Here is a 22,794-nt window from a genome sequence, read left to right as displayed (position 1 = left end):
TAGTGAAGTTCAATAGCTGAAGACGAAAGGCTTTAAGCGTCGTATTTCATTAATTGATGTGGCATATCTCACGTGGCATTGAATTAGACAAAAAATATATATTAATTGACAAAATGGCATCGTATAACCGGGAAACCTTCTAAAAGTTGCTAAAATGGTGTAATTAAAAGGTCAGTTACGAGTTTAATGGTCTAATGTACCAAAAAAAAAACTTTAAGGACCAAATTAGCCAAACGTTAAAAGTTCCATGTGCTACAGTGATATTATCCCTATAAGTTAATGTTTAATTTATCTTTTTCGATTACACCATCATATACTTTGTTATGATTCTAAAGTCTAAACTTCAAATTGTTAAAGACTTAAATGTTTGGTACATTATCTGCAAAAATGTTTTTTAAATGATTTATTTCATTTTTAAAAATATTTTAAAATTCTACTTATATGAGTAGTGTTTCAATTAATATTAGAGCTTTGGTTTAAATGAACTAAATATTGCTTAGACTTAATCCATAAGGCTTAGAAATGAATTTTGAAAAAAAATACGATAAGCATGCATTAGGTCTAACCAATTTTTAGGTCTTGTTTTGCACCTGTGGTGACAAACCCGTCAACCCTAGTAACTTTGGAGAGTCTCTGGTCATCATAAAATTCCATTGCATGAGAAATACTTATATGTTTATTTGCATATATGGGTGATCAATGAGCCCAATGACAACTTCAACTTTAACATGTGATTTATAAGATGTCATCTCTTTTTGTTATGCATGTGTACATAATAATCGAGTTGTTTTCATATTTCTTATTGTTTCATGAGACCTTTTGAGTCAATTCCAACATGATAACATACGTCGTGTATCTTGAGACATAAGTTTTGTATCTTGTTTCTTAGTAAATTTTTTTCCTTTTTTTACGAACAAGTAAGATTTTAGTAGATCAATTCCAGAGATAAATTATTTACAAAAACAACATTTTTGATAAGAATATATAGAGTAGATAAGCCTTATGTTTTAGATTCCCCTTACTAGATTCCCCTATTAACACAATAATTAACCCTACTTAATAATAATTAACCCTACTTAATAATTTAGGTCCATGACTCAATAATTAACCCTACTTAATAATTTAGGTCCATAACTCAACACACAAGTCCAAATCCCAAAATTATGTCCCTTAATGGAAAAAAATATACTATTTTTCCCCTTTTATGGTCTAAAACCCCAAATCTTGACCAAAAGTAAAAAGTCAGCAAAAGTCAACTGCCCAGCGCATACGCAGGGCGTACACTCCGCTACGTACGTCATACTCGAAGGATCTGGTGAGTGGGGGTTAGGTCTGGCTACGCTGGGCGTTGCTAGTAGTATGCTGGACTTACGTTGTCTGGTCCCAAAAGCCACTCCCATACATCTTAATCATTAAGATTTGCAATCAAAACATAGATATGACCTCCATAGAACGTCTTAATCCATAAAGTCCATAGGTTTAAGCCATTGCATGGATGTAAAGGTCTTAAACCTTAAAACCCTAACTTAATCCATACTCAACACCACCAAACTCTTGCATGGATGGAAAGGGACCATCAAGCAACCATTTTTACGAATCTAAGCACTCTAATACATCTAAAAGGATAACCAAAATACTCTGGAGTAACACATACTCACAAAGGTCCAAGCTTTGGGACAAAAAGCTTATAAAAACCCATTTAATAAATCTAATCAAGGTATAAACTTTATACCTTCAAAATATGCACAAAGTGAGGTAGTTTTTGGATCCACAAGCTTGCAAGCAACACCACGTTCTTCAATAGTCTTCTTCTTCAACAAGGGAGCACCAACATCACTAACAAGCTTCAAAATCTTCACATACAAGGCTTAGGCTCGAGATTAGGGTTTGTAAAGAGTGGAGGCTGATAAGAAATGTCCAAGGGAGGCGTAAGGTGGATTAAATATGGGACAAACCCTTAAATTTAAGGTTTAGGAGTTGAGCTAGTACGCCCCGCGTATTATCTTGCATCCTGCGATTCCGTGTCTCGAACATGTATGTTGCACGTACCTCATGTACGCCCAACGTACGTGCTGAAGTGCAAGATTTTTGACATAAAGGACCAAATATGCAAACTTTAATTGGGCCAATGGTTAAAATGAAAATACTTGAAAATCAGATGTTGCACCGATCTCATTCCAATCCCAAAAAAGGTCTAAGGACTAAACTTGACCCAACCCAAAAGTCCAACTTTGGTCTAGATCATCAACCCAAATGCAATCTCCCTTTTTAGTGAAACGTCGATCTCAATCCAGCCCGAGATTAGTTTCAAGTTTGACTTATGATGGTCTACAAGCAGGTTAACGCCCTAAAATGGATTCCTATCTTAGATTCGCTAGTTCCCATTTTGTTCATAAACCCATGTTGCTATGTTGCTTCACCTAGGGGTGTTCAAAAACATCCGAATCCAAAAATCCAATTCGAAATATCCAAAATTTCGGATATCTGAAAATTCCGATATAAGTTTTGTCGGATTCAGATACGGATAGTGAATTCAGAAATATCCGGATATTTTGGATATCTGAAAATTCTAAAAAACAAGTTTATTTTGTTTTTTGAATATTTTGTTTATTATTTTAAAATGGATAAGACAATTAATGGGACTGATTACTATCTTCTTTTGATTTTACTTTTAGACAACATTTTTTAATTATTGTTTAAATATCTTATTTTTTGTTGCATCAAAATAGAATATAGTAAAACAAAATTTAACGACAAAAGAGTATGGCGTGATAATCATTGTGTATGTGTGTTTAATACTAGTTTATAACCCGTGAGAACTATGATTATAAAATTAACTAACTTTCGTAGTAAAAAACTCAAAATTATTAATTAATTATATTAAATAAATTATTAATTAAGAAATATTTTTTAGTTGTATTTTTTTATTAACTTTTGGTTTTAATATCTTTTTAACCATGCTTTAAATATTTTTGTGTAGTTAGTTGACAAAAATCGATTAAACTCGCTAACCCAACCCGAACTAAAACCAAAATTAACGTGTTGGGTTGAGATTTTCAACCCATTTAACTTAAAGGTCAACCCGTCTAACCCATTTAATTAAATAGGTTGATTGGGTAAAATTATCAATCCGTCAAACCATTTAACTTTAATATATATATATATATATATATATATATATATATATATATATATATATATATATATATATATATATATATATATATGTATTAATCAAAGTATTAATTTGTAATTATAATGTTGCATTATTATTATCTATGTTTAATAAAATTCAATCCTAATTTCTTTCATTTTTTAGTGACAATAATACTGGTCACTCTCCAAAATCATCGTGGATCTAAATATTTTTAATGTTATTTGAACAATTTACTTGTATTTATGAATTGTGATTGTGCTTTTATCATAATTATGAAGTTCTATTTACCTTTTATAATTATAGTCATATAATATTTAATTATATAATTTATTTAATTGATCTTAAATGGGTTAACCTAAGTTTAACCCATTTATTTAATAGATTGAGTCGGAAACTACATAAACATGTCAACTCAGTAACAACCTATTTATCTAAAATGTTGGATTGGGTTGGATTTGAAATATCAACCTATTTAAATAAACATGTTGGATTGGGTTGAAAATTTGAACCTAATTATTAAATGGGTTGAACCCAAACACAACCCATATTGACCCATTGTCACCTCTATGTGTAGTATCTAAATGTACGATTGCTTACTATTTGGATAATTTGAACTAGACTGTTTGGTTCGGATATTCAGATTTTTGGATTAGTTTTCAACAAAACAGAATTATTATTTTGGATTTCAAATTTGTTTTGGTTTACAAAATAAGAACCGAATATTTCAAAAAACCGAATAACAATTTACTATTTATTTATTTTTAATATATCTATAACTATTTATTAATTTATTTTTTCAAATAACTTCAAAAAGTTTCACCTAATAGAAACATTAATATACATTTTATCTTAATAGTTTTTTTATCTATTAAATATTAAACTCTAATATACCTTGTTAGTAGTTACCTATAAATTTTAAATCACAACTAAATAATTTGTTTTTGTTTCTTCTATAAAAATTGGATAATATTATAACTATATAACGTTTTAAAATGTTTTGGTTTTTGAAAACCGAATCGTAGAAACCGATCAAACCGAATTGTAAATTGATCAGTTCAGATTCGGATTTAAATTTAGTTTGGATTATTCAGATCTATATTTTGAAAACCGAAATCAATTAGTATTTACTTAATCGGATCGGACTGAACCGATTCATCCAAATGAATACCTCTATCTAAATGTACACAAATCGTTGTAATTTTTTAATGCGCTAAGGGTATGTTCATATATATTCTTAGTGAAATGACAATACAATATGCAATCCCCAACTCAACTCAAGTGATAATATTAGAAGTCAAAACATGATTTGAGGTAATATGTTTGATAGTTATTCTAAATAAGTAATTTTGTACTAAAGACTAAAGTTATGTTAAACAATAATATCGTAAGTCGGTATACTTTATGTTTATACTATTTGAACTTCAAAACATTCTTCAAATAAAACTGGATAATGTTTGTATGATTCAATTTGTTTGAAAATATTTTCAATATCATGTTTCTTTTTCATAATAGTAAATTTCTTTTTCATAATAGTGAATATGATTTTTTTTTTCTGAATTGAAATGTTCGGATACAAATTCAGATACTAAATGCACTATCCGAAATTCGAATATCCGAATTTTCTGATATCTGGTTTAGAACAACCCTCGTTTCACCCCGTCAATATGTGATCAATCGTCAGCCATGAGGTGATGAGCCATCAAGTTGCTTCACTCATCCCTTTTAATTATTGTTCCATATTATCTTATTGATTAAGAAAATAATAAATAAAAAAAATTGTTCTATACCCTAGTTCCTTGCTGGAAAATGTGTATCTTTTAATCGTGAATTTAACCATAAGCCCATAAGTACGAATTTATGGCTTCTGCAACTACTAATTGGGCCATAATCTATTAGCACATTTTTAGCCCATATTCCAAATTGCAACGTTACGTCCTTTTTAGTTTTCCCCTTTTGCTTCCCAAAAATTTCAATCTTTCTGCTTCCCAAATTCCCCCAAAACCCTCGGCCTTCCCTCTCAATTCTGTATTCCCAACACATACCCAAGAACAGAAATGTCTTCTGAAGATGCAAAATCTGTCAAGAGTGAAGTAGACGACGATGAAAATGACGAAAAATCCCTCAGTTCACTACTTAAAAACAAGAACAAAAAACCCAACGGCAGCGCCAAATCACCTTCTCTAAAGAATGAAGTAGACGACGATGACAATGACGAGAAATCCCTCAGCTCAATCATTAAAAACAAGCCGAAAAAACCTAACTCCACCAAGTCGCTTTCTCTCAAGGATGCCAAATTAAAGAAATCGGAGTCGAAAGTGAAGAAAGAAGAACAATCTGATGACGATTTCACGCCCAAGAAAAAAACACCCAAGAATGATAAACCCAAGAAAGAAGTAACTGGAAGTGCTGAAACGGTTGACGATTCATTTATCCTTTTTCTTTTTTCAACTTTCTTTTGTAGGGTTTTTCTTGTTTATGGTTGCTTAATGTTTCGATTTCTCATACAGAAGAAGACACCCATCAACAAGGTGAAGAAGGAGGAAGCTGGAAATGCTAATACGGTTTGTTATACATTTTAATTTAAACTATTTTTCTTGATATTCTATATGGGTTTTGTTTTTCTTCTGGACAACGTATAATTCTTGTTTTTGAAATTTCGTATTTTGATGCAGAAGAAGACACCAAACAGTGAGGTCAAGAAGGAAAAAACTGGAAATTCTGATAAGGTTTGTGGTATAAATTCTTAAACTTTTTTGTAAAATTTGGCACATTTTGTACTTTTGAAGTGGGATTCTACATCAAAACATATAAACTGATATATGATATCTATTAACTTTTGTAAACATTTCTTGATAGTTTATGAAGACTATAATGTTAATTCACAAATTGATAATCAATGGACACAAATTTGTAGCCACCAATTGCTTCAAGCTTTGTATTGTTTTGCATAATGTTTATGTTCTTTAAATGATTAATTTTGCTTATATTGAATAAAGAAAAAAGTGGTAAATTCAAGTGAGAAAAATGGGAAGAAGAAAGAAGAAAAGAGAAAGAGTGGTAAAGGAGAAGATGTTAAGAAGAAGGAAAAGAAGGTGTATGAAATGCCTGGTCAAAAGCGGGACCCACCCGAAGAGGTATACATAACTTTTCTACAAATCATCTGTATATACAGGACAAGACAGATCAGAACAGATTGTACTGTGTTTATCCCACACGGAAACTATGACTATGTCAGCGAGTTTGTTTTGTCCCATACAAAAAAGTGGGACATTGACTCACTCTCAACCTCTTGTCTGTGCAAAAGACTAAAATGCCCTTGTTATTATATAAAATTAATGAGTTTTTTTTTATGAAATTTTCAGAGAGACCCATTAAGAATTTTCTATGAAAGCTTGTACGAACAAATACCTACTAGTGAAATGGCTGCATTTTGGTAAGTATTGGGCTTAATCTCCTAAAGGGTATTTTGGGTATTTGGCAAAAATTAAAAAACTTGTATAACCAAATGCATTTGTAGGATGATGGAAGTTGGGTTGCTACCAAAAGATGTAGCCAAGAAGTTATTTGAGAAGAAACAGAAGAAAGCTCAACAGCTAAAACTTGGGGCACCAATGACAACAGTAGTCACTGTTAAGAAGAAAAGTGATTCGTCTGTATCGATTAAGAAAACGAGTATTTCAACTGAAAAGAAGAAAAAAATTGATTCATCTAAATCTTCATCTGTGCAACCAAAGAAAAGAAAGATTTTGGAAGACAGTGATAGTGAATCTGATGATGATTTTGTTATAAGTAGAAAGATCAAGAAACCAAAAGTTGCTTGATTTTGGGATTTTTAGTATTTTGGTTAAAATTCTGGACCTTTGTATTGTAGTGACGATTGTTTTTAGTTGGAGTTGTATTTGGTGAATGAATTTGATACGCAATTGTTATTAGCTCTCTAAAACGCAAATTATATTTGTCCTGTTTTAACAAATAATTTTGAATAACGTAATTGGGTAGAAGAACTATTCAGGGAATTAGGGTTTCGAAAACTTTAAACCCTAAAATCCCACTGTAATCGATTTCTATAAACTACGAAGAAGAAATATACGATGTATACTTCAATGAGCATGAGACATGTGGAAGAATAGGGGAAACAAGAGAATAACGCGTGTAACCTGTGGAGCGTCCGATCTAGAAGAAATCCAACGGTTGAAAACAAAAGGCTCTTGCTACAGGAATTTGACACGTGTTCGTAATATATACAGTATATTTTTTTGAATGAAACTAGTAAATCAAAAGCAAATCAAAGTTAATAAATATAAAATATAAAAATAAAAATTACTATTAGCGACTTGTAAAAGTTTTCAGTATAAATCATACTCGTATAAACCCTAAAATGCGCCGTATACTGACACGTGGCATAGCTAGTCTTTCTCCAATTCTTCCTTTTTTTTTTCTTTACACACATTTTATTTTCCCTTATTTTTCTATCAACGACAACTCATCTCTGTCTCATCTCCTTCGTTCACCAATCTTTCTTTCAAAATCTCGTATCTAATACACGTTGATCTTCATAGTTCCATCATTTTCTCTGATTAACGGAATTGATGCACTTGCTGTAAAGCGGATATGAAACGGCGTAGAAAGGGTGGCAGAGGCGGTGGTGGTAGGAGTAGAATTGCGAAGGAAGATGAGGGTGAAATTGCGGATATTTTGCTCAATCTACCGGATGTAGTTGAGCAATCGGAGTTGATAAGTAAATCCACTTTTACCTGGGATCGGAAGAAGAAAAGATCTGTGTTTGCTTCGACATCGAACGCGTCACCGGAGGAAGTAAGGGCAGCGGAAGATGATGATGAAGGGCCTTCAACGACGCTTTGTTTATTACGCAGTGGTACCGGAAACGACGGGGCTGCTGAGAGCCCTAAACAACAGTCATCTTCGAAGAAATTATCAAAGAGAAAGGTACTTGTTGCGATGTTTACTTCAATTTCCATTAATAATTCGATGACTTTGTTATAGGGCTCTTACAGATTATCATAGATTTTTTCAAGTTATTTTCTTATTTCTTAGCTGTTGTGATCGAATTGCTGTAATTCATACAAGTCTTCAACGATAACATTGAAAATTGGGGATTGTGTTCGATTGAAAACCTAACATTTAAATCATTATTGATTTTTATGATCTTTCTCATATTTTTTTGCCTTAGATTCACTTAATTCTCCTTCTTTAAACTTTATTCATATATATACAGGCAACAGATGATTTGATTCAGAGATACAATGAAATGCAAAAAGAAATCATGGCAAGGAGGGTATGCAATAATCTCATAACTTTGAATTTGACTTTCTTCTTAAAATCCTTTCCCCCTAAATCTTGATTTAATGAATTGATTAAACAGAAAATAGAAGCCATGGATAGCAGAAAAATAAGAACGATGAAACGTCAGAAAATAAGAGCCACGGATACCCTACATGAAAAACGTAGAGCTCAAAATCTGCAGTTAGAAGCAAAAAGACTGGAGTTGAAAGCAAAAAAACCAGCTAAAAATCTGGGGTTGGATGCAAAAATACTGGAGGTGAAAGCAAAAAGGCAAAAGGTAATCTTCCATCAATTTGATCAAATCCCATTTGTTCTGATCCTTATTTAATTATTAAATATCTATAACTATAATTAATTGCAGATAGAAAAGAGAAAAATGGATGCCCCTCCACCACCACCACCTCCACCACCACCCCCACCACCATCCCCACCAGCAAAAAGGCGGGAGTTGAAAGCAAAAAAACGAGGTCAAAGTCTAGGGTTGGATGCAAAAATACTGGAAGTGAAAGCAAAAAGACAGGAGGTAATCTTCAATTTATATGTTCTGATTGTCATTGTATTATTTAAATAAAATATCTTTAACTAATTGCAGATAGAAAAGAGAAAAGTGGATGCCCCTCCACCTCCACCACCACCACCACCACCATCCCCACCAGCAAAAAGAGTGGACTTGAAAGCAAAAAAACGAGCTCAGAATCTGGGATTGGATGCAAAAATACTGGAGGTGAAATCTAAAAGACAAGAGATCATATTTATTTGTTCTGATCTTTATTGAAATATTTAATTAAAATCTCTTTAATTATTTGCAGATAGAGAAGAGAAAAATGGATGCCCCTCCACCACCACCACCACCCCCACCACCATCTCCACCAGCAAAAAGACTAGAGTTGAAAGCAAACAAACGCCGTCAAAATTTGGGGTTAGATGCAAAAATATTGGAGGTGAAAGCAAAAAGACAAGAGGTAATCTTCAATTTATTTGCTCTATTTTTTATTGAATGATTTAATTAAAATTTCTTTAATTAATTACAGATAGAAAAGAGAAAAATGGATGCACCTCCACCTCCACCTCCACCACCACCACCTCCACCACCACCACCAGCAGCAAAAGGACTGGAGTTGAAAGCAAAAAAAAGAGGTCAAAGTCTGGGGTTGGATGCAAAAATACTTGAAGTGAAAGCAAAAAGACAAGAGGTAATATTCAATTTATTTGATCAAATCCAATTTGTTCTGATTCTTATTGAATTATTTAATCAAAATCTCTTTAATTAATTGCAGATAGAAAAGAGAAAGATGGATGCCCCTCCACCACCACCACCCCCTCCACCACCATCCCCACCAACAAAAAAACAGGAGTTGAAAGCAAAAGCAAAAAGACAAGAGGTCCTTCCACCACCACCACCACCCCGACGACCACCACGTCCACCACCACCACCACCTACGCGACCACCACCACCACCACCACCACAACAACAACAATCACAACAGCATTTTCAAAAATTTTGGGTAAATCCCAACAATGGCAAAGTGGTGGCAATCACTTGCTCCAGTAATGGTAACATTGTTGGAAGACCTGGTTCTGCTAATGTGGTTGATCCACTTGTCCATGTTCACTATGTAAAAACTCGTGATCAACAACATATTACCAGTCCTGCCCTTCCACCACCACCACCACCATCATCCGTGGCAGGTTCCAAGAAAAGCAAAATGGTGGCGGTGACCTCGTCCACTATCAGTAACCTTGGTGGTAATGGTAGATCAAGTTTTGTGAATATGGTTGATCCACGTGGCAAGATTCATTTTGTAAAAGTCAATCGCTATCATCAACAAATTACCAACTCTGCCCCTCCACCACCACAACAACAATTACAGCAGCCTTGTCAACACACTACACTAGATCCCAACAATGGCAAACTGGTGGCAGTGACTCACTCCAGTAACAGCGGTGGTGTTGGTGTTGGTGATCCAGCTGGCAACATTAATTCTGTTAAAACAAATCGTTATCGACTACAATATCATCGGAAAAGATTCAAGTTTGCCCCTCCACCACCACCACCACCACCAGTAGATCCCAACAATGACAAAGTGGAGTCACCGACTTGTGCGTGTAACAGAAATACCAGCTCTGCCCCTCCACGGCCGCCGCCACCACCACCACAATCTAGTGAACAGCCCAACTATTTATGGTACATCCCAAACTGGTACGCCCCGGTAGAGGCGAGGCCTTGGTCTGCCCCTCCACCACCACCAACACCATTGCCACCGCCAGTACAGAAGAATCGTAAACAATCTATGCTGCATCCCAACAAAGGCAAAGGTGAAGTGGTGCAACTGACTAACAAAATTACAAGGCCTGCCCCTCCACCAACACTAGTGCCACTACCATGGCTAGAACCAGAAAAGAAGAAACGTAAACAATCTATGCTGCATCCCAACAAAGGTAAAGGCAAAGGCAAAGTGGTGCAACTGACTCGCTCCAATAAAAAAATTACAAGGCCTGCCTCTCCACCACCACAACCACCAACAGTAGTGCCACTGCCATGGCTAGAACCAGAAAAGAAGAATCGTAAACAATCTATGCTGCATCCCAACAAAGGCTCCAGTAACAGAATTATAAGCCCTTCCCCACCACCACCACCACCACCACCATCATCACCTCCATCAACATCTTTACCCCCACACCCAACACCACCATCAAAATCTTTACCCACACACCCAACACCACCACCATCACCATCACCGCCACCGCCACCGCCACCGCCGCTGCCATCAAATTCTTTATTCCCACCCACACCCCTACCACCACCATCAACATCTTTACCCCCACACCCAACACCACCACCACCACCACCTCCATCAACATCTTTACTCCCACCCCCACCCCCACCACCGCCGCCATCAACATCTTTACCCCCACTCCCGCCCTCATTACCACTATCAACATCTTTACTCCCACCACCACCACCGCCGCCATCAACATCCTTACCCCCATCACCACCATCAAAATCTTTACCCTCACCACCACCACAGCCGCTGCCATCAACATCTTTATTCCCACTCCCACCTTCACTTCCACCCCCACCATCATCATCATGCCCACCATCAAAATCTTTACCCCCACCACTGCCACCATCATTGTCACCACAACCACCACTACAACCATCACTACAGCCATCACAGCAGCACTGTCAAAAATCTATGGTACAACCCAAAAAGGGGAAAGTGTTCCCTAGCACCAGTAGGAGATTTACCATGTTGCAATTTTTACCCCACCACAACAGCCCTCCACCACCACCTCCACACCCAGCACCAGCACCACCACCATCAAAATCTGTACCCCCACCACCGCCACCATCATTGTCACCCCAGCCACCACCACAACTACAACCATCACTACAGCCATCACAGCAGCACTGTCAAAAATCTATGGTACAACCCAAACAAAGATATAGGAGAATTATTCCCAAGCCGCCCTATCCACCACCACCACCACCACCACCACCAACATCACAGCAGCACAGTCAAAAATCTATGGTAGAACCCAAAAAAGGAAAAGTGTTCACTCGCACCAGTAGGAGAATTACCATGTTGAAATTTTTACCCCACCACGGCCCTCCACCACCACCATCAACATCAAAATCTTTACCCCCAAACCAAGCACAAGCACCACCACCATCGAAATCTTTACCCCCACACCCAACACCACCACCACCATCACCTCCACCAGCAACACCACCACCACCACCTCCACCAGCAACACCAGCAGCACCATCATCACCTCCACCAGCAGTAGCAGCACCATCATCACCTCCACCAGCAGCAGAAGCACCATCATCATCTCAGCAGCATTGTGAAAAGTCTGTGGCAGATCCCAACAAAGGGAATGTAGTGGGAGTGAGTTCCTCCAATCAGTTGGATCCACCTGGCAAAACTCATGACAACCACATTTGGTCTCATGATCCGATCCTCAGAAGAGCAGCAGCAGCAGATGCCAGAAGGTATCGGATTATGAAGTTGAAAGAGAAAAACAAAGACAACAACAACAACATCAACAACATCTCCTACTTTTTCCATAATGATCCAAATCTCAGAAGATCAGCAGCAGCACGTGCTAGAAGCTATCGCCTTATGAAGTTGAAACAGAAAAACAAGGACAACAACAACAACAGTTCCTCCTCCTCTTTCCCTTCACTTAATCACTCAAGACCCAATGTGAATGCAGCAGCACTTGCTAGAAGGTTTCGGATTATGAGGTTGAAACAGAAAAACAAGGACAAGAACAACTCCTCCTCCTCTTTCCCTAACAATCCAACACCCAATGTGGATATTCATCTAACCCCCATTAACCCAGCAGCACTTGCTAGAAAGATGAGGCTTTTAAGATTGAAAGAGAATGTCAAAAACAGGAACAAAAACAAAACTCCCCAACTTTATGGCAATGAGGTAATCTCCAGTAACAAGAAGAGGAAAAACAAGTCTTTGTTAGCTCGCAAACTAGCAAAAGCAAAGAAGAAAAGGAGAAGGAGAAAGAAAGCAACGGAAGAAAAGCAACAAATACCCTACGACTTAAAACTGGATGATCTGGTCATGTTAAAGGTGTCGCCTCTGAAAGGTGTAATGAGATTTCGAACCGGAGCCAAATTGTCTCCTAACCACATCGGACCATTCAAAGTCTTGAAAACCGTGGGATCTCAATTCTGTAAACTGGATTTACCCGAGGAACTGAAAGGAATACACGACACGTTTCATGTAAGTTTTCTCAAAAAGTACGATGGGAAAGAGTGTGGGGTCATCCCAGTATCGGACCTGAAAGTGGAATCCTCCAACAAAATATTTGAAGACCCGGAAGGTGTTCTAGAAGCAAGGACAAAAAAGTTTGGGAACAAAGACGTTGAACTTGTGCTTGTGAAATGGAAGCATACTCATGGGAGAAGGCGGACTTGGGAGCCTAAGGAGGAGATGAAGATCAGATACCCTGATTTTGTAGATTACGACACGCTTCCCAGGAGAGAATCCACCGGAGAACCGGAAACGGAAGCGGAAGCGGAATCCTCTTCTTAACGGGTATAGGTTGGTTGGTGGTTGGAACATATATTTTTTTTTTTTCACTAAAATTCATTTTTGATACCAAAAGGTAAAGTGTAAATTTTAAAACTTGGTGTTAGCAATTATATTGAAAGAAATATGCCTTACTTATTCTTGAGATTAAAATGCCTTGATAGAAAGAAATGAAAGTTGGATGCTAATTATTTGGCTGTTTGCAGTTAGAACAGAGGTATTTGAATTCGTTCCGTGATCAACAATATATCGGTTAGTTTCCTTTTAAATCATGAATACAAAAAACAATGTATAATAATAATGATAATCATTGACCAGAAGGTCCAAAGTTGTCAAATAAATGAGTTTAGGGACTGAAGCTGTCAAAAATGGGGCAAAAAGAAGGACAAAATATGAAAATATTTAAAATATCAATATGACAAACTCGTGTGGCAAAAGTCTAAACCATTAAATACTTTACGGGACCAAATTGTCAATATGACAAACTCTTGTGGCAAAAATCTGTACCATTGAAAATATGTAAAGTTGTGGACAAAATTTGCCAAAACCCAAGCAAGTTTACTGTTCCTATTACTGTTCCTAAGGTTGGCCTTATATATATATATATATATATATATATATATATATATATATATATATATATATATATATATATATATATATATATATATATATATATATATATATATAAGATGAATTTACTTTTGTATATTATTGCATTCTACCTCTATATGATTTTTTTTTTTCTTTTAAAGCATTGTACTTTAAATTTTTTAATCCACAAAATTATAGTATGGTACTTTCAACTTGTTTCTTAATTTGGATTCTGAATTCTGAGCATTTAGTAGGTCTATGTTTATGGATATGTAATTTATTCTTATGTTGCTGTAAAAGGCTTTTGAGGAGTCTATTGATTGGAGTTGTTTCATGTGTACTTATAACTTTGTATATGTAGGTTCAAGTCAGATGAGGAAGGGCCATTGAGGAGACATTTCCTCATTAGCTCAATATTTTTACTTTTTTAGCATAGCAGGCTAGGCTACGCTTGTATATATAGATAATCCATGGATACATGTACCTCATTTGGTTAAGCTCATATGCAAAATATACTGGTCTTTCATTTATATAACATCATCTATAGTGGCTAGCAATTTTTAAATTATTGTCACATTCTCTTTCCATTGACTAAGAATCTTGTCCAGTGGTTAACCTCTTTCGATATAGAAACCTCTTATTTTATTTATCGTTTTTAAGCACGTGATATTGAGGGGGGAGGGGCCGGGAGTGTCAAAACATTAAGAAGTTCAAATTGAGACGGGTTAAAACCCGTCACCTTACTCGCTTATGTTAACCCTAACCCTAACATTAGGAGTCAGCCACCACTTGTGACCTCTCAGCCGCCACCATGGTTCTTTCTCATTTTTTTCTGATCAACCAAGGCCACCAAGGGAGCTGTCGTCGACCCTCATTCTTCCCCAACGTCGAGATAGCTCAAGATGGAGTGGTGGACTTTGCGTGTTACTGTTCCATTGACCACCAATATCAGTCGACCCCTCGCCGCCATTGTGAGTCGTCGTCTTGCACGTTGTACTTCTCATTGTTGGCGACGACCAGGACCGCGAGTGGGTAGACGTTCTTTTCTGCTGCCGTTGTTGCTGCACTTAGAAGGAACTGAAACACCTTTTCTCTTTTCCATCTCGTACTGGTAACGAGCCGTTGCCGCCGCCTCCGCTCCAAGCGGTTGCCGTGTTGCTGCTAGTTGCTCGGTCCGCCGGATGCACCGTATAGGAGTGGCTGAGAACCACCACCACCACTGTGACGTGGTGGCCATCAACTCCGGCCACTGGTTGCTGCCACAAGGGTGGTTGTGTGTGTGTGTGTTATATTGTGTATGTTTTCCTTTTAGATAATATGTTGTATAATGTATTTGTTTGGCTGAAAAATCAGAAGAAAAACCCACCACCAACCACCACTACCCGAGGTGGTAGTGGGTGGTACCCAACTTATTAGACTTTAATTAATGTAAAAACTTAACCCTTGGTCTAATTGGCTTGTGAGTGGGTTGGAAACCCTAATTAGGGTTTAGAAAACCCTAATTTTGGAAAAGTTAAGTTTTGGATTGTCGGGACCCATGTCTTGGACCATTGGATTAATGTTATGACTTATGCCCGATTACATTGTATGTTTGGCCTAGTGGGGTGATGGACTTAATGGATTAAGTCCTTAATGAGTTAAGTAAGAACACTTAACCCTAATCATCATTTTATGTGAAAACCCCTAATTATGTTTAGGCTTCAAGTTGGGCCTTCTTTTGGGATTAGGTGTTTGGGTTCTTGTTAGGCGATCTGAGAACAAGTATATGGACTAGGATATTCAAATGGGCTTTAGGGTAAGGCCTATGTGAGGGGTTTGGGCCAAATTTGGAAAATTGGGCCATAAGTGGGCCATAATTAGGCCTTGATGATTATGAGATATTGGACCATCGGAATGCAAGTAGTTGGACTAGAATAAATGGCTGGGCCTTAAGGTAAGACCATGTAGAGGTTGGGCTCAATTTGAAAAAATGAGCCATATGTTGGGCCTTGGTTGATTATTTGGCTTTTTGGCCTTCAGAGTGTGAGTTTGGGCCTTGGTTTTGAACCAACCTAGGTTAGAGGGTAAAATGGTCCTTTTACCCCAAGTGTGGATTTATGGTTATGCATTGAAACCCAAATGGTTAATTGGGTGTCGTTTTGATATGGACAGATCAGGAGTGTGTCATCCAACAACTAGAGTTTTATCCGCGTGACTTCGACAGTGTGAGGCGAGTCTCCTCACCATACTAATGGGTCAAAGGCACCAAGGCCGACTCATTTATCTAGTTGGGATGCTTATTGCGGATGTGCTATCGATATATTATGTATTTATGTGAAGACCATGTGGGGGTTCCTATGGCAATTAGTTATGTGTGGTATGCTAGTTGATTCTTTTGGTATGTGGTATGCTAGTTGTCTTTGTGATACTTTCATGGAAGACCCCGGAGACCGCCCGAGGCAATTGGACATAAGACCATGTGGGGGTTCCCATGGCACCAGGAGACCTTGGAGGGTTTCCAAGGTATCCTTATAAGTTTTTATGTATGGTTTATATGGCTTGTATGCCATTTCTTCTGATTAGTTAAGACCATGTGGGGGTTCCCATGGCACCTGGTGTAAGACCTTGGAGGGTTTCCATGGCATCCTTATATATTTGCATGCATGGCTTATGTGGTTGATGTGGCTTATATGCTGATATGGTTCATGTGATTATGTGGATTGTGTGGGGTATGTTATAGGGAACTCACTAAGCTTCGTGTTTACAATTTTGTTTATGGTTTCAGGTATCATTGGTTTGGAAAGGAGGGCCCGACTTAATCGCAACGCACACACCCGTTTTTTCCGCATTAAGTGACTTTGGGATGTAACTCTGATAAATGTTTTAATTGAGCAATGTTTTTGAATGGTTGGATTAAGTAACATTTGTGTTTGACTATAATGAAAAATGAATTTTTTTACCCTTGATTTTTGGGTTGTTATAGTTACCTTTTTGGGGATATAAGGATAGTTGAAAACGGACTTAGAACCAAGAAGTTATGGGTTTCGGAATCTTGGTCGTATTATGGTTAAGTCTATTACGCTAGGCGTACTAAGCAAATGAATCGTGGATGCCCTCTTTAGTATGTTGGACATACTAGGAGTACGCATGGCATACTCAAGTCAGGTGAAAACTTTAATTTAGGATCTTGAACCCTATTTAATGGCCTTAACTCAACTCCAAACCTTCCTACCTTCAGCCTCCACCCCATTAAACCCTAGATACGAAACCTGAACCCCCATTTGAGTGGTTCTTCAGTTCTTGGGGTGATTTCATGTGTTTTGGTGCTTATCCAAGAAGAAGGAGATTCTTCAAGGAGTGTTGGGTTGCTTGAAGCTTGTGGATCCCGACTTTGTGCATCTTAATCTATCTTCTGGAGGTATAAAGCTTCAAAAATTTTGGTTCTTTAGTGTAGATCTAGTTATGGAAATTGTTAAGCATACTTTGGTCCCAAGATTGTGGTTCTTGTGAGAAGAAGTTACTCCAGGATCTTTAAGCCTCATGTTTGGTCTTAGTTGAGGTTATTAAGTCATAAAATGTCATCTTGATGAATTATTTTAGACCATGCATGAGTTTGAGAGCTTATTATGGATTTTATTGAGTATTGGGTCCTATTAAGGCATGTAAAGGAGTAAAAGTTGCCAACTTTAGGTGTTTAGACATCATTTCGAGCCAGATATGAGTTTGGATGTTCTTGTCTTAACCATTAAGAGATTCTTTTGGGGATTTTGGCTCTCTGCTGAGTACGTTGGGAGTACATAGGAGTACGCTCTGCGTAATGCGTGGTTTGTGTATTAGTGTATTGTAAGTTGAGCTTTGGTGGTGAGTATACGATGCGTACTCTTCTGGTATGTAGGGCGTACTCCCGAAGAGTCTCCTTTTGGACTCTAGGGTTGTGGATATTTTGGTTTTGGGCTCGTATTGGGCCTTAGGGCCCTCTAATTGGGTTTAGGCCATTAGTAGGCCTAGTTTGGGCTTGGGCCATTCTAGGGCGTCATGATTTATGGGTTTTACCTTAAGAATGTAACTAAGGTTGGTATTGATTGTGTTTAGTGTGGGGAGTCGTTGTGCAGTAGGTTTGAGCGTGAGATTTGCTATCTTCTGATTAAGGTGAGTTTCCTCACTGTACCTGTGGGTCTAAGGCGTCAATGCCGACCAACTAGGTGTTGGATTAGTATCTAAGTCCATAATTATTTTGGTATGTACTTGACCCGATAGTGCATGGTCCTTTTGGGTTGCCTTCACCAAAGCAACTTGATAAGATGCATTATGGAGAGAAAGGATTAAATATGATTTATTAATATATTATGAGAATAATATATTAAAGGAGAAATCATATTGTTTAATTAATATTAGTCAATAATTAATTGGTAATTAGTTTTGTGACTAAAAGAGATTAATTAAACTTAAGGGACTGGAATTGTAATTATAAGGTAATTGCAATTTGGGCTATGGATTGCCTTATATTAAGGAGTGGACGAATTCTATGGGAAAGCCCATGAGGAAATCGTCTAAGGCCTTAAGGAAAGGAATCTATGGGTTGCTTAGGGCTTAAGCATCCAAATTAGGGTTTCCTTGTTAGATAACCCTAATAGCCTCACTATATATAGATCCCTTATGACCCAAAAACGTGGCTAAGCATCCTTCTAGGGTTTCAAACGTTTTTGGGCAGCCTCCATCCTCTCTCCTCTTCATGCTCTTGCTCTTGGTGTTTGTGAACCATTAGAGGAGTGACATTTATGACTCTAAGCTTTCTAAAGTCAATACAAGGAGGAATTGAGATTGTTATTGCTACATAACAATCAAGGTATGATCTTAAACCTATTCTCATGTTAATATGATTACTTGAATGCTAGAATTAGGGTTTATAGTCTTGGATAACTTGCATGTACAATAGAGAAACCTAGATCCAAGCATTAGGGTTGGTATCAGCACATAGGATGTTCTTATGACAAAAACCCATCACTAGGATATGCTATGCTAGTTGTCTTTGTGACTCTTGTATGATATGATGGGCTAGGCCTTGTATGTTTAACTAGGCCCGTTGTATGTTTGTCACACCCCCAAACAAGAATGGCGGAAACATTCGGGGGTGGATGACTTCACGTAGTATCACAACAATTGAATATTGTAAAGAAAGTAACACAACCATCATATATATAAAATGAAACGTATATTGTTGCGTTATACATGTTATCAAAAGAATATTACAATATGATGATAAATGTTTAATGATAAAAACATCCTTTGTGTTCCTTCTTCCAAAAGCTGGTAGTTTACCTGTATCACTGATTCCCTGAGAAATACAAGTGGTTTTGAAAAGTGTCAACAATTAAGTTGGTGAGTTCATGAGTGTTTTGAGTTGAAAAGTATATCCCTTTTGGTAGTAAATTGGTAAACGAGGTTTTTAGAAAATCCAATATTTTCTTGCAAAATGAAAAAGTTTCCAAAGTTGGAATGTGTTAGTAACCTTTATAATCAAATGATAACAATAATTTTGTATGAAAATATAATGTAGGAAAACTGCGATGCGCATATGAATCTCGTAAATCAATCTTGTTTTATACTTTTTATGTGAGTTTTATAACCATACTAATGACACTGACGGCCTGTAACAACATTCTTCAAGTGTTGCAGTGTTATGACATTTGTCACCCCAGACCTGCCGGTCTAACTATAGCTAGTAGTTTAGGTGCGGGATTATCAATCCCGTATAGATCTATACACAAGTATCACGCTCTCCCTCCAAGAGATTATGGTATATAATACAGGACTTGAAATGCATACAAAAATTTACGTTGAAGTTTAAATATCTCACATTGACTAGTATAAATAGATTTACAATGAAATAACCTTACTTCTTTTGAAAGTGTTTCGTTTTTCAAATTGTATAAAATGTAGGATTGACTTGCTAACTATACCCATTATAGTTTTTCAGATAGTATGTTCCATTTCGTAGAAATAACTTAGTGATATAATCGCCCTTGTATACATAAGATGTTTGTATCGATATTCGAAGTTAGAAATTGCATTTATGTTTATAAAATGATACTTTTAACGTGTAATGTACTTGTATTTCCCCCCTAAAACATGAAAAAGAATTGAAAAGTAGGGGTATGAAATCACTCGTTAAGTTTGAAGAGAGGGACTAGAGTTGAGCAGAGTTTCGATCGCGGATAGTTGCGTCGTTGGGTTCTTCGGGGATCTCTGCAACGTAAATCTTTCGTCGGGGGCTCGAGTGCGGAAACCAAGGCAATAAAATGGTCTCTGGAACAGGGAGAAATGCTGAGAAATTGTGAAGGTGTGCCAAAACTCGAGTTTTATGCCCTCTATTTATAGGGCTGAAGATCCTCGTACGCGGCGCGTACTTCCGGAGTACGCGGGGCGTAGTCAGTACGCGGGGCGTACTTCGGTTACGCGGGGCGTAATAATGCGTCATGGCTTACGACTCCTGGCTAACTAGGCGTAGCTTGGGCGGGCCGATGGGACTCGACTCTGGGTCTAGTATGCGGGGCGTACTCCCAGAGTACGCGGGGCGTAATCCCTGCTTCCAACTTCTAAATTCCATAACTTTCGCGTACGAGCTCCGTTTTTCGCGTTCTTTATATCCACGCGTAGGTGAGATTATGCTCTACAACTTTCATTTAGACCCCGTCGGCTAGTTTTGACTTTATTTTTAATGATATAATTTTAATAGGCCGGGCCTCCTAAAGTTCGTTAAAATTTCATAGGTTCTTTATTCGACGTCGGTTTTCGTTTGTCTTTTGATTGTTTTATTACCACCGAGGAGATCTTCAACTTCCGTTTAGGTGGCGATAGCTAAATAACACTCGATCTTTAATCCGAGTTTTTAGCCCTCTACTACTGTTACGAAACTTTGAAAATTCGTAACTTCTTCATACGAGGTCCAAATTGGGCGATCTTTTTATGCACGCTCATCTTTCAACGAGATCTACGACTTTTGTTTAGATACTTTAAGGCAAAAATATATTTTATTGAGATTCCACTTTTTACGTCAAATAATGTTTTAACGTCGTGTCGTAATTATACGAGTGGTTATAATTTCTTCAATATAACTCGGTTTTGAGCGTTCTTTATGTTTTTGGAAACATGGGCATGATATCTAATATTCGATGCATTCCAACTTAGATACCTGAACACTTTATTTTCGAGGTTAATTTCGTTGTTTTTAGCTTTCGAGTGTTTACAATGCTTTTGGGAAAAATAGGGTTGTCACATCATCCCCCTGTTAAGGGAATTTCGTCCCGAAATTTAATCTAAGATAGATATTACAAATTAGGAAAAAGATGCGGGTACTTTTGTTTCATTTGATCCTCTCGTTCCCAGGTGTATTCAGTTCCTCGCTTGGCGTTCCAGCGGACCTTTACGATAGGTATGCGGCTTTGTTTAGTCCTTTTGACTTCCCGATCCATGATCTCTACTGGTTCCTCTACAAATTGAAGGTTTTCATTTATTGCAATTTCGTCTAGAGGGACGACAAGGGTCTCGTCGGATAAGCATTTCTTTAGGTTTGATACGTGAAAGATAGGGTGTACTTTGTGGAGTTCCTGAGGTAGTCTAAGTTTGTAAGCCACTGGACCGATCCTGGCAAGGATCTCGAATGGTCCGATGTATCTGGGGTTCAGTTTCCCACGTTTTCCGAAGCGTATCAATCCTTTCCAAGGCGAGACTTTTAGTAGGACACGGTCTCCAACTTGGAATTCCAAGGGTTTTCGTCTCTTATCTGCATAACTCTTTTGTCTATCCCTTGATGCCTTTAGACGTTCTCGGATTTGAACAATCTTCTCCGTAGTTTCCCGTATGATTTCTGGCCCAGTAAGTGTGTTGTCAGTTGCTTGTCCTTTTGCTAGTTGGGTGTCTCCCACTTTGGCCCAGCATAAAGGTGACCTGCACTTGCGGCCATAGAGGGCTTCGAACGGGGCAGCTTTGATACTGGTGTGGTAGCTATTGTTGTACGAGAACTCGACCAAGGGTAGATGCGTGTCCCATGCTTTGCCAAAATCGATTACGCAGGCTCTCAGCATGTCTTCTAGGGTTTGTATGGTTCTCTCGCTCTGGCCGTCGGTTTGAGGGTGATAGGCGGTACTCATGTCTAGTCTTGTCCCCAAAGCTTTTTGTAGCGATTGCCAGAATCTTGAGGTGAATCTACTATCTCGATCCGAGATAATGGATACGGGCACACCGTGCAGTCGTACAATTTCCCTGAGGTATGTCCTTGTTAACTTCTCCAATTTATCCGTCTCTTTGATTGGTAGGAAATGCGCTGATTTAGTTAACCAGTCGACAATTACCCAAATGGTGTCGAGTCCGTTTGTCGTTTTGGGTAACTTGGTTATGAAATCCATAGTTATCCGCTCCCACTTCCATTCGGGTATTTCTGGTTGTTGTAATAAGCCTGAAGGCTTTTGGTATTCTATTTTGACCTTAGCGCACTTCAGACATTTACTCACGTAGGTAGCAATTTCGGCTTTCATGTTCGGCCACCAGTACAACTTCTTGAGGTCGAGATACATCTTGTCGGAGCCGGGATGTATGGAGTATCGTGTTTTATGGGCTTCGTCCATGACGATTTCTCTGAATCCACCAAACTTTGGTGTCCATATTCGATCCATGAAATAACGAACTCCGTCGTTCTTGGTTTCA

The 22,794-nt window shown here is 37.7% G+C and overlaps 2 protein-coding genes across 2 annotated transcripts; both read left to right on the top strand.

The window, feature by feature from the left end:
• Positions 1-5,117: 5,117 nt before the first annotated feature.
• LOC145008234 (nucleolin) lies at positions 5,118-7,106 on the top strand. The gene is made up of 6 exons (XM_078966858.1): positions 5,118-5,571; positions 5,665-5,718; positions 5,830-5,883; positions 6,154-6,291; positions 6,520-6,590; positions 6,675-7,106. The coding sequence occupies exons 1-6, from the start codon at positions 5,212-5,214 to the stop codon at positions 6,976-6,978; spliced, it is 981 nt and encodes a 326-aa protein (XP_078822984.1). The 5' UTR covers positions 5,118-5,211; the 3' UTR covers positions 6,979-7,106.
• A 510-nt stretch (positions 7,107-7,616) lies between these two features.
• On the top strand, positions 7,617-13,656 carry LOC145012514 (uncharacterized). The gene is made up of 8 exons (XM_078971314.1): positions 7,617-8,104; positions 8,394-8,453; positions 8,541-8,738; positions 8,823-8,984; positions 9,054-9,185; positions 9,271-9,423; positions 9,493-9,654; positions 9,739-13,656. The coding sequence occupies exons 1-8, from the start codon at positions 7,769-7,771 to the stop codon at positions 13,519-13,521; spliced, it is 4,986 nt and encodes a 1,661-aa protein (XP_078827440.1). The 5' UTR covers positions 7,617-7,768; the 3' UTR covers positions 13,522-13,656.
• The last annotated feature ends 9,138 nt before the right edge of the window (positions 13,657-22,794 follow it).

This window comes from Lactuca saligna, chromosome 8, assembly GCF_052625555.1.
Source record: "Lactuca saligna cultivar CGN05327 chromosome 8, ASM5262555v1, whole genome shotgun sequence".
NCBI lineage: Eukaryota > Viridiplantae > Streptophyta > Magnoliopsida > Asterales > Asteraceae > Lactuca > Lactuca saligna.
Note: the sequence above shows the minus strand (reverse complement) of the source record. Positions and strands in the feature narration are given on the sequence as shown.

Bases quoted from the DNA above. Each gene is read 5' to 3' on its own strand.
- LOC145012514 (XM_078971314.1), top strand. From the start codon at position 7,769: ATGAAACGGCGTAGAAAGGGTGGCAGAGGCGGTGGTGGTAGGAGTAGA. The intron at 8,739-8,822 runs GTAATCTTCCAT...AATTAATTGCAG, and splicing joins TGAAAGCAAAAAGGCAAAAG to ATAGAAAAGAGAAAAATGGA. The intron at 9,655-9,738 runs GTAATATTCAAT...AATTAATTGCAG, and splicing joins TGAAAGCAAAAAGACAAGAG to ATAGAAAAGAGAAAGATGGA.
- LOC145008234 (XM_078966858.1), top strand. From the start codon at position 5,212: ATGTCTTCTGAAGATGCAAAATCTGTCAAGAGTGAAGTAGACGACGAT. The intron at 5,572-5,664 runs GTTGACGATTCA...TTTCTCATACAG, and splicing joins TAACTGGAAGTGCTGAAACG to AAGAAGACACCCATCAACAA. The intron at 5,884-6,153 runs GTTTGTGGTATA...TATTGAATAAAG, and splicing joins AAACTGGAAATTCTGATAAG to AAAAAAGTGGTAAATTCAAG.